This window comes from Oncorhynchus kisutch, unplaced genomic scaffold (assembly GCF_002021735.2).
Source record: "Oncorhynchus kisutch isolate 150728-3 unplaced genomic scaffold, Okis_V2 scaffold2442, whole genome shotgun sequence".
Taxonomy (NCBI): domain Eukaryota; kingdom Metazoa; phylum Chordata; class Actinopteri; order Salmoniformes; family Salmonidae; genus Oncorhynchus; species Oncorhynchus kisutch.
This window is the reverse complement of record NW_022264387.1, coordinates 224,905-242,464: the sequence shown is the minus strand read 5'-3', so window position 1 is coordinate 242,464 and position 17,560 is coordinate 224,905. Positions and strand designations below refer to the sequence as shown.

The 17,560-nt window shown below is 44.2% G+C and overlaps 1 protein-coding gene across 1 annotated transcript; it reads right to left on the bottom strand.

Annotated features, from left to right (window-relative positions):
- Positions 1-9,739: 9,739 nt before the first annotated feature.
- On the bottom strand, positions 9,740-16,953 carry LOC116370075 (NLR family CARD domain-containing protein 3-like; the record flags this gene model as incomplete). The annotated part of the gene is made up of 7 exons (XM_031819678.1): positions 9,740-10,365; positions 10,801-10,847; positions 12,093-12,266; positions 13,117-13,290; positions 14,132-14,305; positions 14,591-16,355; positions 16,734-16,953. Coding segments are annotated over 7 exons (3,078 nt in total), but the record flags the coding sequence as incomplete, so codon positions are not given.
- Positions 16,954-17,560: the final 607 nt, after the last annotated feature.

The following is a 17,560-nucleotide window of genomic DNA, read 5'->3' as shown; positions in this document are numbered from 1 at the left end:
GAGCGATTTCTCCTAAACAAATAATATTTCAGGAAAAACTGAACATTGCTATCTAACTGAGAGTCTCCTCATTGAAAACATCTGAAGTTCTTCAAAGGTAAATGATTTATTTGAATGTTTTTCTGTTTTTTGTGAAAATGTTGCCTGCTGAATGCTACGCTAGCTATCAATACTGTTACACAAATGCTTGTGTAGCTATGGTTGAGAAGCATATTTTGAAAATCTGAGATGACAGTGTTGTTAACAAAAGGCTAAGCTATATTTCTTTCATTTCATTTGCGATTTTCATGAATAGTTAACGTTGTGTTATGGTAATGAGCTTGAGGCTATGATTACGCTCCCGGATACGAGATTGCTCGACGCAAGATTAACTGGTCCCAGATCAGTTCACCGAACATATTATTATTTATTAAATGTGTTTATGTGACCTTCATTTAACTGGGTCAGTTAAGAACAAATTCTTCTTTACAATGACGTCCGACACCGGCCAAACCTGGACGAAGCTGGGCAAAACCTGGACGACGCTGGGTCAAACCTGGACGACGCTGGGCCAAACCTGGACGACGCTGGGCCAAACCTGGACGACGCTGGGCCAAACCTGGACGAAGCTGGGCAAAACCTGGACGACGCTGGGTCAAACCTGGACGACGCTGGGTCAAACCTGGACGACGCTGGGCCAAACCTGGACGACGCTGGGCAAAACCTGGACGATGCTGGGCCAAACCTGGACGACACTGGGTCAAATTGTGCGCCGCCCTATGAGACTCCCAATCACAGCCGGATGTGATACAGCCTGGAATCAAACCAGGATCTGTAGTGACACCTCTATCACTGTGATGCAGTGCCTTAGACCACTGTGATACAGCCTGGAATCAAACCAGGATCTGTAGTGACACCTCTATCACTGTGATGCAGTGCCTTAGACCACTGTGATACAGCCTGGAATCAAACCCGGGTCTGTAGTGACACCTCTATCACTGTGATTCAGTGCCTTAGACCACTGTGATACAGCCTGGAATCAAACCAGGGTCTGTAGTGACACCTCTATCACTGTGATGCAGTGCCTTAGACCACTGTGATACAGCCTGAAATCAAACCAGGGTCTGTAGTGACACCTCTATCACTGTGATGCAGTGCCTTAGACCACTGTGATAAAGCCTGGAATCAAACCAGGGTCTGTAGTGACACCTCTATCACTGTGATGCAGTGCCTTAGACCGCTGCGCCACTCAGATGCCCATTATAGGCCCTACCAGTAGGTAGGAAGGTTCTTAACGATGAACTGAGCTTTAAGATGCTGTTGGGAAAACGGTCTCAGATCAGTTCAAATAACGTTGCAGCAGGACAGAGCATGTAGCCTAGGCCTGATAACTGATCAGAGCTCAAACCTACTCTGACTATTGAATGTCTGATGACGACCTAACTTTCTGTTCCCCCTCTTTCTTCAGCAAGCTTTGTTCTGCCTTTATCTAGGCTGGTAGTGATGGAGAGATGAGACCTGGGTTCTGTATATATATATATATATATATAGTGGCTGGTAGTGATGGAGAGATGAGACCTGGGTTCTATCAGGTGGTCTATATATATATATAGTGGCAGTAGTAGTGGCTGGTAGTGATGGAGAGATGAGACCTGGGTTCTATCAGGTGGTCTATATATATAGTGGCAGTAGTAGTGGCTAGTAGTGATGGAGAGATGAGACCTGGGTTCTATCAGGTGGTCTATATATATATATAGTGGCAGTAGTAGTGGCTGGTAGTGATGGAGAGATGAGACCTGGGTTCTATCAGGTGGTCTATATATATATATATAGTGGCAGTAGTAGTGGCTGGTAGTGATGGAGAGATGAGACCTGGGTTCTATCAGGTGGTCTATATATATATATAGTGGCAGTAGTAGTGGCTGGTAGTGATGGAGAGATGAGACCTGGGTTCTATCAGGTGGTCTATATATATAGTGGCTAGTAGTGATAGAGAGATGAGACCTGGGTTCTATCAGGTGGTCTATATATATATTTATAGTAGCAGTAGTAGTGGCTGGTGGTGATGGAGAGATGAGACCTGGGTTCTATCAGGTGGTCTAGATATATATATAGTGGCTAGTAGTGATGGAGAGATGAGACCTGGGTTCTATCAGGTGGTCTATATATATATATATATATAGTGGCAGTAGTAGTGGCTGGTAGTGATGGAGAGATGAGACCTGGGTTCTATCAGGTGGTCTATATATATATATATAGTGGCAGTAGTAGTGGCTAGTAGTGATGGAGAGATGAGACCTGGGTTCTATCAGGTGGTCTATATATATATAGTGGCTAGTAGTGATGGAGAGATGAGACCTGGGTTCTATCAGGTGGTCTATATATATATATATATATATATATATATATATAGTGGCAGTAGTAGTGGCTAGTAGTGATAGAGAGATGAGACCTGGGTTCTATATATATATATAGTGGCAGTAGTAGTGGCTGGTAGTGATGGAGAGATGAGACCTGGGTTCTATCAGGTGGTCTATATATATAGTGGCAGTAGTAGTGGCTAGTAGTGATGGAGAGATGAGACCTGGGTTCTATCAGGTGGTCTATATATATATATATATAGTGGCAGTAGTAGTGGCTAGTAGTGATAGAGAGATGAGACGTGGGTTCTATCAGGTGGTCTATATATATATATATATATATATAGTGGCAGTAGTAGTGGCTAGTAGTGATAGAGAGATGAGACCTGGGTTCTATCAGGTGGTCTATATATATAGTGGCAGTAGTAGTGGTTAGTAGTGATAGAGAGATGAGACCTGGGTTCTATCAGGTGGTCTATATATATATATAGTGGCAGTAGTAGTGGCTGGTACTGATAGAGAGATGAGACCTGGGTTCTATCAGGTGGTCTATATATATAGTGGCTGGTAGTGGCTGGTAGTGATAGAGAGATGAGACCTGGGTTCTATCAGGTGGTCTATATATATATTTATAGTAGCAGTAGTAGTGGCTGGTGGTGATGGAGAGATGAGACCTGGGTTCTATCAGGTGGTCTAGATATATATATAGTGGCTAGTAGTGATGGAGAGATGAGACCTGGGTTCTATCAGGTGGTCTATATATATATATATATAGTGGCTAGTAGTGATAGAGAGATGAGACGTGGGTTCTATCAGGTGGTCTATATATATATATATAGTGGCTGGTAGTGATAGAGAGATGAGACGTGGGTTCTATCAGGTGGTCTATATATATATATATAGTGGCTGGTAGTGATAGAGAGATGAGACGTGGGTTCTATCAGGTGGTCTATATATATATATATATATATAGTGGCAGTAGTAGTGGCTGGTAGTGATGGAGAGATGAGACCTGGGTTCTATCAGGTGGTCTATATATATATATAGTGGCAGTAGTAGTGGCTAGTAGTGATGGAGAGATGAGACCTGGGTTCTATCAGGTGGTCTATATATATATATATAGTGGCTAGTAGTGATAGAGAGATGAGACCTGGGTTCTATCAGGTGGTCTATATATATATATAGTGGCAGTAGTAGTGGCTGGTAGTGATGGAGAGATGAGACCTGGGTTCTATCAGGTGGTCTATATATATAGTGGCAGTAGTAGTGGCTGGTAGTGATAGAGAGATGAGACGTGGGTTCTATCAGGTGGTCTATATATATATATAGTGGCTAGTAGTGATAGAGAGATGAGACCTGGGTTCTATCAGGTGGTCTATATATATATATAGTGGCTAGTAGTGATAGAGAGATGAGACCTGGGTTCTATCAGGTGGTCTATATATATAGTGGCAGTAGTAGTGGCTGGTAGTGATAGAGAGATGAGACGTGGGTTCTATCAGGTGGTCTATATATATATATATATATATAGTGGCAGTAGTAGTGGCTAGTAGTGATGGAGAGATGAGACCTGGGTTCTATCAGGAGGCCCATATATATATATATATAGTGGCAGTAGTAGTGGCTAGTAGTGATGGAGAGATGAGACCTGGGTTCTATCAGGAGGCCCATATATATATATATATAGTGGCAGTAGTAGTGGCTAGTAGTGATGGAGAGATGAGACCTGGGTTCTATCAGGTGGTCTATATATATATATAGTGGCAGTAGTAGTGGCTGGTAGTGATAGAGAGATGAGACCTGGGTTCTATCAGGAGGCCCATATATATATATATAGTGGCAGTAGTAGTGGCTAGTAGTGATAGAGAGATGAGACCTGGGTTCTATCAGGTGGTCTATATATATATATATATATATATAGTGTCAGTAGTAGATGGGGGGTGTATATGGAAGTACGTTGGCCTACAGGACACTGTGTGTGTATTAGAGCTCCCAGACAGGATTGTAGTGAGGCACAGATCTGGGAAAGGGTACCAAAATAATTATGCAGCATTGAAGGTCCCCAAGAACACCGTGGCCTCCAGCATTCTGAAACGGAAGTCGTTTGGAACCTCCAAGACTCTTCCTGAAGCTGGCCGCCCTGTGAAACTGAGCAATTAGTGGAGAAGGGCCTTGGCCAGGGAGGTGAACAAGAACCCGATGTGATATTGGAGAACCTTTCAGAAGGACAACCATCTCTGCAGCACTCCACCAATCAGGCCTTTATGGTAGAGTGGCCAGATGGAAGCCAGTCCTCCGTAAAAGGCATGACAGTCCGCTTGGAGTTTGCCAAAAGGCACCTAAAGGACTCTCAGACCATGAGAAACAAGATTCTCTGGTCTTTTGAAACCAAGATTTAACTGGTTTGCTAAGCAAACTGAATACTAAGCATCACATCTGGAGATAACCTGGCACCATCCCTACGATGAAGTATGGTGGTGGCAGCATCAGAGAAGAATGGGAGAAACTCCCCAAATACAGATGTGCCAAGCTTGTAGCCTCATACCCAAGAAGACTCAAGGCTGTCAAAGGTGCTTCAACAAAGTGCTGAGTAAAGGGTCTGAATACTTATGTAAATGTTATATCTATTTTTTTTTTTTATAAAAATGTTCACACATAAAATAAACAGTTTTTGCTTTGTAATTCTGGGTTATTGTGTGTAGATTGATGAGGGGAAAAACACATTTAATCCATTTTAGAATAAGGCTGTAACGTGACAAAATGTGTAAAAAGTCAAGGGGTCTGAATACTTTCTGAATGTTACTGTATTATCAGTATATTAGACTCTCTCTCTCTTTCTCTCTCTCTCTGCAGTGATGTTGTTTTCATCACTTCTGGTTTAACACTGCCATCAAGAGGTGATTGTCCAAACTGCACCCCTGTTAAGATAGAGAGAGCAGAGAGAGAGAGCAGAATGTGGGAGAGAGAGAGGGAGCAGAGTTTGGGAGAGAGAGAGAATAGAGAGAGAGCATAGAGAGAGTGTGGGAGAGAGAGAGCAGAGAGTGTGGGAGAGAGAGAGCAGAGAGTGTGGGAGAGAGAGAGCAGAGAGTGTGGGAGAGAGAGCAGAGAGTGTGGGAGAGAGAGAGCAGCGAGTGTGGGAGAGAGAGAGCAGAGAGTGTGGGAGAGAGAGAGCAGAGAGTGTGGGAGAGAGAGAGCAGAGTGTGGGAGAGAGAGAGCAGAGTGTGGGAGAGAGAGAGCAGAGTGTGGGAGAGAGAGAGCAGAGTGTGGGAGAGAGAGAGCAGAGAGTGTGTGTGAGAGAGAAGAGAGTGTGTGTGAGAGAGATGAGAGAGCAGAGTGTGTGAGAGAGAGAAGAGAGCAGAGCACACAGAGAGCAGAGAGCGGGGGAAAAGAGAGAGCGAGCAGAGAAAAGAGAGCAGAGAGAGAGGGGGTGGCGGAGACCAGGCTTCGAGAGCAAAGAGAGAGAGCAGAGAGAACAAAGGGCAGAGAGAAGAAAACAGAGAGAAGAGAGAGCAGAGAAAGCAGAGGAAGTGAGAGAGCAGAGAGAGATAGCAGAGGGAGAGAGAGAGAGAGAGAGAGAGAGAGAGAGAGAGAGAGAGAGAGAGAGAGAGAGAGGAGAGAGAGAGAGCAGAGGAGAGAGAGAGAGCAGAGGAGAGAGAGAGAGAGAGAGAGAGAGCAGGCTGAGAAAGCAAAGAGAGAGCGAGAGAGCAAAGAGTGAGAGAGAGAGAGAGAGAGCAAAGAGTGAGAGAGAGAGCAGAAAGAGAGCAGAGAGCAGGCTGAGAGAGCAGAAAGAGAGCAGAGAGTGAGCTTAAAGAGAGCAGAGAGAGAGAGAGCAGAGAAAAGAGTGATAGAGCAGAGGGAGAGAGCAGAGAGGGCAGAGAGAGAGAGCAGAGAAAAGAGTGATAGAGCAGAGGGAGAGAGCAGAGAGGGCAGAGAGAGAGAGAGCAGAGAGAGCAGAGGGCAGAGAGAGCAGAGAGAAACCAGAGAGATCAGAGGAAGTGAGAGAGCAGAGAACAGAGAAAAGAGAGCAGAGAAAGCAGAGAGAGAGGGAGCAGAGAGAGAGCAGAGAACAGAGAGAAGAGAGAGGAGAGAGCATAGGAAGAGGGGGGGTTGGAGCGGAGTGGAGAGCAGGCTGAGAGAGCAAAGAGAGAGTGAGAGAGCAGAGAGAAGAGAGAGCAGAGAGAACAAAGGGCAGAGAGAGAAGAAAACAGAGAGAGCAGAGAACAGAGAGAGAAGAGAGAGAGCAGAGCACACAGAGAGAGCAGAGAGCAGGGAAAAGAGAGAGAGCAGAGAGAGAGCAGAGAGAGAGCAGAGAAAAGAGAGCAGAGAGTTGAGAGAGCAGAAAGCAGGCAGAGAGAGAGAGAGAGAGAGCACAAAGAGAGAGAGAGCAGAGAACAGACAGAGAGAGAAGAGAGAGAGAACAGAGAGAAGAGAGAGCAGAGAAAGTAGAGGGAGAGAGAGAGCAGACAGAGCAGAGGGATGGAGAGAGCAGAGAGAGACAGCAGATAATGAGAGCAGAAAGAGAGAGGGAGCAGAGAAAAGCGAGAGAGCTGAGAAAGCAAATAGAGAGGCCAGAGGGAGAGAGAAGAGAGCAGAGGGAGAGAGAAGAGAGCAGAGGGAGAGAGAAGAGAGCAGAGGGAGAGAGAGAAGAGAGCAGAGGGAGAGAGAAGAGAGCAGAGGGAGAGAGAAGAGAGCAGAGGGAGAGAGAAGAGAGCAGAGGGAGAGAGAAGAGAGCAGAGGGAGAGAGAAGAGAGCAGAGGGAGAGAGAAGAGAGCAGAGAGAGAGAGCAGAGGGAGAGAGATAGCTGAGAGAGAGCGGAGAGCAGAGTGAGCAGAGAGCAGAGAGAGTGAGAAGAGAGAGAGAGCAGAGAGAGCAGAGAGGAAGAGCAGAGAGCAGAGAGAGCAGATAAAATGGAGAGCAGCAGAGCAGAGAGGGAGCAGAGAGAGCAGAAGGAGTGAGAACAGAGGGAGAGAGAGCAGAGAACAGAGCGAGAGCAGAGAGAGCAGAGGGCAGAGAGAGCAGAAAACAGAGAGACGAGAGAGCAGAGAGAGAGCAGAGGGCAGAGAGAGAGCAGCAGAGCAGAGAGAGAGCAGAGAACAGAGAGAGAGCGCAGAGAGAGTGCGCAGAGAAAGAGAAAGAGGGAGCATAGAGCAGAGAGAGCAGAGGGAGAGAGAGAGAGCAGAGAATAGATAGAATAGAGAGAGAGTGAGCAGAGAGCAGGCTGAGAAAGCAAAGAGAGTGTGAGAGAGCAAAGAGTGAGAGAGCAGAGAGAGAGCAGAGAACAGAGAGAGAGTGCAGAGAAAGAGAAAGAGGGAGCATAGAGCAGAGAGAGCAGAGGGAGAGAGAGAGAGCAGAGAATAGATAGAATAGAGAGAGAGTGAGCAGAGAGCAGGCTGAGAAAGCAAAGAGAGTGTGAGAGAGCAAAGAGTGAGAGAGCAGAGAGAGAGCAGAGAACAGAGAGAGAGTGCAGAGAAAGAGAAAGAGGGAGCATAGAGCAGAGAGAGCAGAGGGAGAGAGAGAGAGCAGAGAATAGATAGAATAGAGAGAGAGTGAGCAGAGAGCAGGCTGAGAAAGCAAAGAGAGTGTGAGAGAGCAAAGAGTGAGAGAGCAGAGAGAGAGCAGAGAACAGAGAGAGAGTGCAGAGAAAGAGAAAGAGGGAGCATAGAGCAGAGAGAGCAGAGGGAGAGCAGAGAGCAGGCTGAGAAAGCAAAGAGAGTGTGAGAGAGCAAAGAGTGAGAGAGCAGAGAGAGAGCAGAGAGCAAGAGAGCAGAGAGGGCAGAGAGAAAGACCAGAGAGAGAGAGCAGAAAGAGAGAGCAGAGAGAGAGCAGAGAGTGAACAGAAAGAGAGCAGAGAATAGAGAGCAGAGTGAAAGAGAAGAGAACAGAGAGAGAGAGCAGAGAGAGAGAGCAGAGAGAGAGTGAACAGAGAGCAGAGAGAGTGAGAAGAGAGAGAGAGCAGAGAGAGCAGAGAGTGAGCAGAGAGAGTGAGAAGAGAGAGAGAGCAGAGAGGGCAGAGAAAGAGAGAGAGCAGAGAGGAAGAGCAGAGAGAGCAGATAAAATAGAGAGCAGAGAGCAGAGGGAGAGAGAGAGAAAGAGCAGAGAACAGAGAGATACTCTCTTCTGTTGCTATAGTGACCCTGCATCACAACACTCTGTTGCTATAGTGACCCTGCATCACAACACTCTGTTGCTATAGTGACCCTGCATCACAACACTCTGTTGCTATAGTGACCCTGCATCACAACACTACGTTGCTATAGTGACCCTGGATTACAACACTCTGTTGCTATAGTGACCCTGCATCACAACACTACGTTGCTATAGTAACCCTGCATCACAACACTCTGTTGTACTAATTGTTCAATTTGTTTAATTCTATTCCACATATTTAATTGTTTTGTATTTCATTTCATATTTGTTTCATGTTTCAACCAGTCGCAGGTTAACATCAACCTGACAGAGGAAACGTTAAATCAATAAACAAACTGTTTTCACAATTAACAGCCTTTTCTTGTTTCAAGTATGTTTTATTATGAACAGTACAATATATCCTTGTATACTTGTACAACTATGGAGCGTATGTCCATGTATAATTATACAACTATGGAGCGTATGTCCATATATAATTATATATAATTGTACAACTATGGAGCGTATGTCCATATATAATTATATATAATTGTACAATTTGTTGTTCAACATAAAAGACAACAAATGATCACATTGGTATTTTAACGGTGTTATTATAAGAGTTTAAATGTCACAACTATAGGAAGACGCGCATGTGTATCCAGTGTGTGTGTGTATGTGTGTTTGTTTGTCCAGTGTGTGTGTGTGTGTGTGTGTTTTTGTTTGTCCAGTGTGTGTGGGTGTTTGTCCAGTGTGTGTGTTTGTCCGATGTGTGTGTGTGTGTGTGTTTGTCCAGTGTGTGTGTTTGTCCAGTGTGTGTTTGTCCAGTGTGTGTTTGTCCAGTGTGTGTGTGTCCAGTGTGTGTGTGTGTGTGTGTGTCCAGTGTGTGTGTGTGTGTGTGTGTGTGTGTGTGTGTGTGTCCAGTGTGTGTGTGTGTGTGTGTCCGGTGTGTGTGTATGTGTGTGTTTTTGTTTGTCCAGTGTGTTTGTGTGTATTCATTGTGTGTGTTCAATGTGTGTGTGTGTGTGTGTAGCGTGTGTGTGTGTTCAGTGTGTGTCTAGCGTGTGTGTGTGTTCAGCGTGTGTGTGTGTATTCATTGTGTGTGTGTGTCTAGCGTGTGTGTGTGTGTTCAATGTGTGTGTTCAATGTGTGTGTGTGTGTGTCCTGTGTGTGTGTGTGTGTGAGAGTGTGTCCAGAGTGTGTGTGTGTGTCCTGTGTGTGTGTGTGTGAGAGTGTGTCCAGAGTGTGTGTGCGTGTCCTATGTGTGTGTGTGTCCTGTGTGTGTGTGTGAGAGTGTGTCCAGAGTGTGTGTGCGTGTCCTATGTGTGTGTGTGTCCTGTGTGTGTGTGTGAGAGAGTGTGTCCAGAGTGTGTGTATCACTGACAGAGGGACACTGATTCACCCCAAACCCCAAACCCTGGATAGAGGGGCTCAGTGAATGTGGAGGTGAATGTGATCAGGTGGGTCAGTGTGTCAGAGGAGGCTCTATAGAAGGACAGAGTGCCGGCTGGCCAGTCCAGATACACTCCTACTCTGTGGGAGCTGGAGGAGGGGACGTCTATGGTAGTGGGTTTATTATTGTGACAGGCAGAGTAACGGTTGTCAGAGCAGGACAGACTCCAGGACTTGTCATTGTATCCAAGACAACAGTCCTTAACCCTTCCTCTCCTGCTGATTCCTTTATATGTCACTCCTATATCAGCCCCCCCACTCCACTCTACCTCCCAGTAACAGCGCCCAGTCAGACCCTCTCTACACAGCACCTGTCCCCAGTCCTCAAATCTCTCTGGGTGATCAGGATACGGCTGCTCCTCTCTCCTCCATGTCACCTTTCTGTTCTCCTCAGACAGAGAGAGGTGTCTGTTTACTGTGTTTGGGTCCAGTGTGAGATCACAGACATCTGATGGATGAAACCAGACACAATATTAGAAATCATCATCATTCACATTAGAATGTTAACTCACTTTTCACTAATTCATTTAATGTAGATGTTTCTAGGTATCAAAAGGAGAAGTTAAGGTAACTTGAGACTTGTTGAATGATCATATGTTATACTGTATGGTAATATAAAACACACTTATTCCCATTAATTACACACACACACACACACACACACACACACACACACACACACACACACACACACACACACACACACACACACACACACACATTGTCAAATCAACTCTTTGTAAACGTTGGTGTCCCTGATTTCTGCTTCTGTAGAACTACAGCTGATATTTAATATGACCAAGTCAGTAATGATGTTGGTCTTTGACTTAACTTGAATTAAGACTTATTCTTAGTCATATTCTTCACAGCAGTCAACACTCACATTTTCTAAGTCCAGGTTTCATTCTGTTCTCTCCACCATGTTCCACACTGTAGCGGTAAGCAGAAGAACAGACAGTCATTGAGGGATACACACACACACACACACACACACGAATGGTCTGCAAATACACACATAGGACACACTGGACACACACTGGACACACACTGGACACACACACACACACACACACACGACACACTGGACACACACTGGACACACACACACACACACACACACACTAGACACACACACACACACACACAGGACACACTGGACACACACACACTGGACACACACACACAAACTGGACACACACACTGGACACACACACACACACACACACACTGGACACACACACACACACAGGACACACACACACACACTGGACACGCTGGACACACACACTGAACTCACACACACACACACACACACACACACACACACACACATACACACACACACGCGAATGTTTGTCTGTGTGTGTGTATCCAGTGTGTGTGTGTCCAGTGTGTGTTTGTGTGTGTGTGTGTGTGAGTTCAGTGTTCAGTGTGTGTGTGTGTCCAGTGTGTGTGTGTGTGTTTGTGTGTACTGTGTGTGTGTGTGAGTCCAGCGTTTGTGTGTGTCCTGTGTGTGTGTATCCAGTGTGTGTTTGTCCAGTGTGTGTGTGTGTGTGTCCTGTGTGTGTCCAGTGTGTGTGTGTGTGAGTTCAGTGTTCAGTGTGTGTGTCCTGTGTGTGAGTGTCTGTGTGTGTCTGTGTGTGTCCAGTGTGTGTGTGTGTGTCCTGTGTGTGAGTGTCTGTGTGTGTCCAGTGTGTGTGTCCAGTGTGTGTCTGTGTGTGTGTGTATCCACTGTGTGTGTGTCCAGTGTGTGTGTGTGTGTGTGAATCCAGTGTGTGTCTGTGTGTATCCAGTGTGTATCCAGTGTGTATCCAGCGTGTGTGTAAGTCCTGTGTGTGTGTGTTTCCAGTGTGTGTTTGTCCAGTGTGTGTGTGTGTGTGTGTGTCCAGTGTGTGTCCAGTGTCATTGAGCACACTGGACACACACACTGGACACACACACACACTGGACACACACACACACTGGACACACACACACACAACACACACACACTGGACACACACACACACTGGACACACACACACACACACTGGACACACACACACTGGACACACACACACACACACTGGACACACACACACACAGCATATAACTTTGTCCAAGTGTTGGTCAGAATGTTTAGCCTGATAAGTCCAACATGTCTGATATGAACATTGACATGAACCCTCTACATACTTGAGTTTCTCCAGTCTGCAGTGTGGATCCTCCAGTCCAGCAGAGAGCAGTCTGACTCCTGAGTCTCCTGGGTGATTGTAGCTCAGGTCCAGCTCCCTCAGGTGTGAGGGGTTTGACCTCAGAGCTGAGACCAGAGAAGCACAGCCTTCCTCTGTGACTAGACAGCCTGACAGCCTGCAAAGAGTCAAATCATATTAAAATCACACTGATATTCTTTGGTGGTGAAAATAGTGGCAGTATATATTTTCAACATATTCAGATATATCAGTGTCCTGAAACCTTCCATATCTATTCATAAAATAGTGTATCATCATAAAAATGACAAATGATCAAAGTATTGCCTGCAGATAGAAACATGTCTAGTACAAATATTATAGTAGACTGAGCAGACCAGTTTAAAAGCAGTATCAGTCAGAAGACAGACAGTGAGGTTTCAGATTTAGATTGTATTGAGTATACAGTCCACACCATATCTATTTAGACAGTGAGGTATCAGATTTAGATTGTATTGAGTATACAGTCCACACCATATCTATTTAGACAGTGAGGTATCAGATTGTATTGAGTATACAGTCCACACCATATCTATTTAGACAGTGAGGAATCAGATTTAGATTGTATTGAGTATACAGTCCACAACATATCTATTTAGACAGTGAGGTATCAGATTTAGATTGTATTGAGTATACAGTCCACACCATATCTATTTAGACAGTGAGGTATCAGATTGTATTGAGTATACAGTCCACACCATATCTATTTAGACAGTGAGGAATCAGATTTAGATTGTATTGAGTATACAGTCCACAACATATCTATTTAGACAGTGAGGTATCAGATTTAGATTGTATTGAGTATACAGTCCACAATATATATTATACTGACCTCAGAGTCTCCAGTTTACAAATTTAAAACTGTAAGCTTCACTGTCCAAACACATATGGTGTGGACTATGTGTGTCTGGTAAACACATGTGGATCTGGTGAACAGTTATCACTTGTTGACCAACTACAGGAATACTGACCTCAGAGTCTCCAGTTTACAGTGGGGATTCCCCAGTCCAGCAGAGAGCAGCTTCACTCCTGAATCCTTCAGGTTATTGTTACTCAGATCCAGCTCTCTCAGGTGTGAGGGGTTTGAACTGAGAACTGAGGCCAACACTTTACAGGATGTGTTTGTGAGTTTACAGACAGTGAGTCTGCAAACACAGAGAAATACAATGACAGACAGGTTATATTAAAATATTTCGCTTAGCTTTCCCTGCTTACACTGTTAGCATTTTGGATTTCAGATCAAATGTTTCATATGAGGTGACAGTTTATAATGTCACCTTTTATTTGAGGATATTTTAATACATATCTGTTTCACCGTTTAGAAAAATTAAAAGCATTTTATGTATCTAGTCCCCCTTTTGAAGAAGTCATAACTATTCTGACACTTAAAGTGTATTACATTAGACAAAAGTTTATCTGGTCCCATATTCCTCGAACACAATGACAACATCAAGCCTGACTGAGAAAGATCGTGAATGAATAATAATGAGTGAGAAAGTTACAGAGGATACAACAAAACATGCTAACCTCTCACCATTACCAATAACAGAGACTACAACAAAACATGCTAACCTCTCACCATTACCAATAACAGAGGCTACAACAAAACATGCTAACCTCTCACCATTACCAATAACAGAGACTACAACAAAACATACTAACCTCTCACCATTACCAATAACAGAGGCTAAAACAAAACATGCTAACCTCTCACCATTACCAATAACAGAGGCTACAACAAAACATGCTAACCTCTCACCATTACCAATAACAGAGGCTACAACAAAACATACTAACCTCTCACCATTACCAATAACAGACTACAACAAAACATACTAACCTCTCACCATTACCAATAACAGACTACAACAAAACATACTAACCTCTCACCATCAACCTCATATGGTGTGGACTATGTGTGTCTGGTAAACACATGTGGATCTGGTGAACAGTTATCACTTGTTGACCAACTACAGGAATACTGACCTCAGAGTCTCCAGTTTACAGTGGGGATTCCCCAGTCCATTAGAGAGCAGCTCCACTCCTGAATCCTTCAGGTCATTGTTACTCAGGTCCAGCTCTCTCAGGTGTGAGGGGTTTGAACTGAGAGCTGAGACCAGAGAAGCACAGCCTTCCTCTGTGACTCCACAGCCTGACAGCCTGCAAAGAGATCATCATGACTTCACAAACACACTGTTAATTTAACACCAGTAGTGTAGAAGGACAATGGTAGATGCATTTGGTTGATTCTCTCAAACAACATATAGATTCATCTTCTGTCTCCTAGAATTGTATGGTCATATTGTTATACTGATGTGAAAATCAATGAATTTATTGAATATGTTATTCAATATAATATTATACACATATTATAATTAATATTTTTCTCTAAACTGAATATTTCTTCCTGATGATTAGTTCTTATATGTCATTTTATTTACTCACAGAGCAGCTCTGGAGGCTTTGACCACTGGCAGCAGCCTCAGAAGACCTTCCTCTGATCTGGAGTATTTCTTCAGGTCAAACACATTCAGCTCCTGTTCTGAAGTCAACAACACAAAGACCAGAGCTGACCACTGTGCAGGGGACAGGTTGGGTTCTGAGAGACTTCCTGATCTCAGGAAGCTTTGGATCTCCTCCACTAGAGAATGGTCATTCAGTTCATTCAGACAGTGGAACAGATTGATGCTCCTCTCTGGAGAGAGATCCTCCCCGATCTTCTCCTTGATGTAAATGACTGTTTCTTCTTGGCTCTGTGAGCGGCTTCTTGTCTTTGTCAGTAGACCTCGTAAGTGCTTCTGATTGGACTCCAGTGAGAGGCCCAGAAGGAAGCGGAGGAAAAGGTCCAGGTTTCCCGTCTCACTTTGTAAGGCTTTATCCACAGCACTCTTGTAGACAGTAACTTCAGGCTCGTCTTTTGTTTGCAGTTTGTCCATTAGATTCTCATTGTTGTTGATGAATGAGAGGAACACATATACAGCAGCCAGAAACTCCTGAATGCTCAGATGAACAAAGCAGTACACCTTGTCCTGGTACAGCCCACGTTCCTCTTTAAAGAGCTGTGTGCACAATCCTGAGTACACTGAGGCTTCATTGACATCAATGCCAGCCTCTTTCAGGTCTTCTTCATAGAAAATCAGATTGCCATTCACAAGCTGTTGAAAAGCCAGTTTTCCCAGGGACAGAATGCTCTCTTTATTCCAGTGTGGACCTGTCTCTTCTTTCCCAAGATACTTTTCATTCTTCTGTTTGGTATGAAACACCACAAGGTGTGTGTACATCTCAGTCAGAGTCTTGGGCATCTCTTCTCTCTTATGTTTCAGCATGTGTTCAAGGACTGTTGCAGAAATCCAACAGAAGACTGGAATGTGGCACATGATGTGGAGGCTCCTTGATGTCTTTATGTGTGAGATGATTCTGCTGGACAGGTCCTCATCACTGAATCTCTTCCTGAAGTACTCCTCCTTCTGTGGGTCATTGAACCCTCGTACCTCTGTCACCTGGTCAACACACCCTGAAGGGATCTTATTGGCTGCTGCAGGTCGGGTAGTTATCCAGAGGAGAGCAGAGGGAAGCAGATTTCCCTTGATGAGATTTGTCAGCAGAACATCCACTGAGGTTGACTCTGTGACGTCCCAACAGATCTTGTTCTTCTGGAAGTCTAGGGGCAGTCGACACTCATCCAGACCATCAAAGATGAACAGAACTTTGTACTTGTTGTAGTTGGAGATTCCTGATTGTTTGGTTTCCATTGAGAAGTGATTGAGAAGTTCAATGAAAGTGTGTTTGTCCTCTTTCATCAAATTCAGCTCCCGAAAAGGGAATGAAAACACAAATTGGACATCCTGATTTGCTTTTCCTTCAGCCCAGTCCAGAATGAACTTCTGCACAGAGACTGTTTTTCCAATGCCAGCGACTCCCTTTGTCAGCACAGTTCTGATAGGTTTGTCTTGTCCAGTTAAGGGTTTGAAGATGTCGTTACATTTGATTGCAGTCTCTGGTCTTGCTTGTTTCCTGGTTGTTGTCTCAATCTGTCTCAGCTCATGTTCATTATTGACCTCTCCTGTTCCACCCTCTGTGATGTAGAGCTCTGTGTAGATCTTATTGAGAAGTGTTGGGTTTCCTTGTTTAGCGATCCCCTCAAATACACATTGAAACTTCTTCTTTAGATTAGATTTGAGTTCACGTTGGCAAATCACAGCAGGATCATCTGAATCTAGAAATAACACAGAGGATATTAATATTACGTCTGTTTTAATGTCTACAGTATTGTAGGACTGTTATAAAGTTGTACATTATAATAATTTATTCTCTTAACTGACTGTATAAATGTGTAAATGTTTTCATAATGCATTACAGACTGGTGTGACTGATTATATTATTATCGGTATTATTGATGGTATTATTAATGTTCTCTCTCTCTAAATGAATCACCACAACACATCCCTGCTGCTACTTGATGAGGTCACTAGGTGTTGTGTTAAGGCTGCTACAATATCATTGAGTTACACAGCTACTTTAGCTGTACTTTAGCTACAGCTTTTAAATGTTATAAAACAGCATTCAACATGAGGCAGACAGATCTTACATTTCTCCAGTGTGTCAGCAAGCTCCTTCTGGTTCATTTTCCTCAGGATGTGCAGTGTGATCTTCAGAGCCCCCTCTCTGGCACTGCTCTCCTGCTTCTCATCTTCAGCGTCCACCACTTCCTTATCCTGCTTCTGACTCTCAAAGCCTTCTGGGAGTTCTGGACTAAGAATCCTCTTGAACATCTTCAGCTCGTTCTTCACAAATGTCATAATTTTCTCTTCAAGCAACTGAAATAAATCAAGTAAATAAGTTAAGCAAGAGAATAAATGCTTTCTCATTAACACATTAATGAATGATTGACAGATCAACTTTACTTGAGGTAAACAAAAACAAATGTACATAACAGGACCACATACACTGAATATGGAGGCCAGGTCTGTTTGATGACTCTGGGAAGACTGACCACTGAGAATCTCTGACTCTGATCTCTCCTGTTGGTTTCTGTGGACAAAACATGAGATTACATCTCCTCATCCAGGGAGTACACACACACACACACACACACACACACACACACACACATACACGCACACGCACGCACACACACACACACACACACACACACACACACACACACACACACACACACACACACACACACACACACACACACACACACACACACACACACACACACACACACACACACACACACACACACACACACACACACACACACACACACACACACACAGGGAGGGAATGTTGTGTTTGTTTAATATTGTTTTAGGACTATGGAATTGGACAAAAGGATGAGCCTATGGATTATGAAAACAACAACAATAAATGGGAAAATGGGAGAGGAGAAATGACTAGAGACAGTGT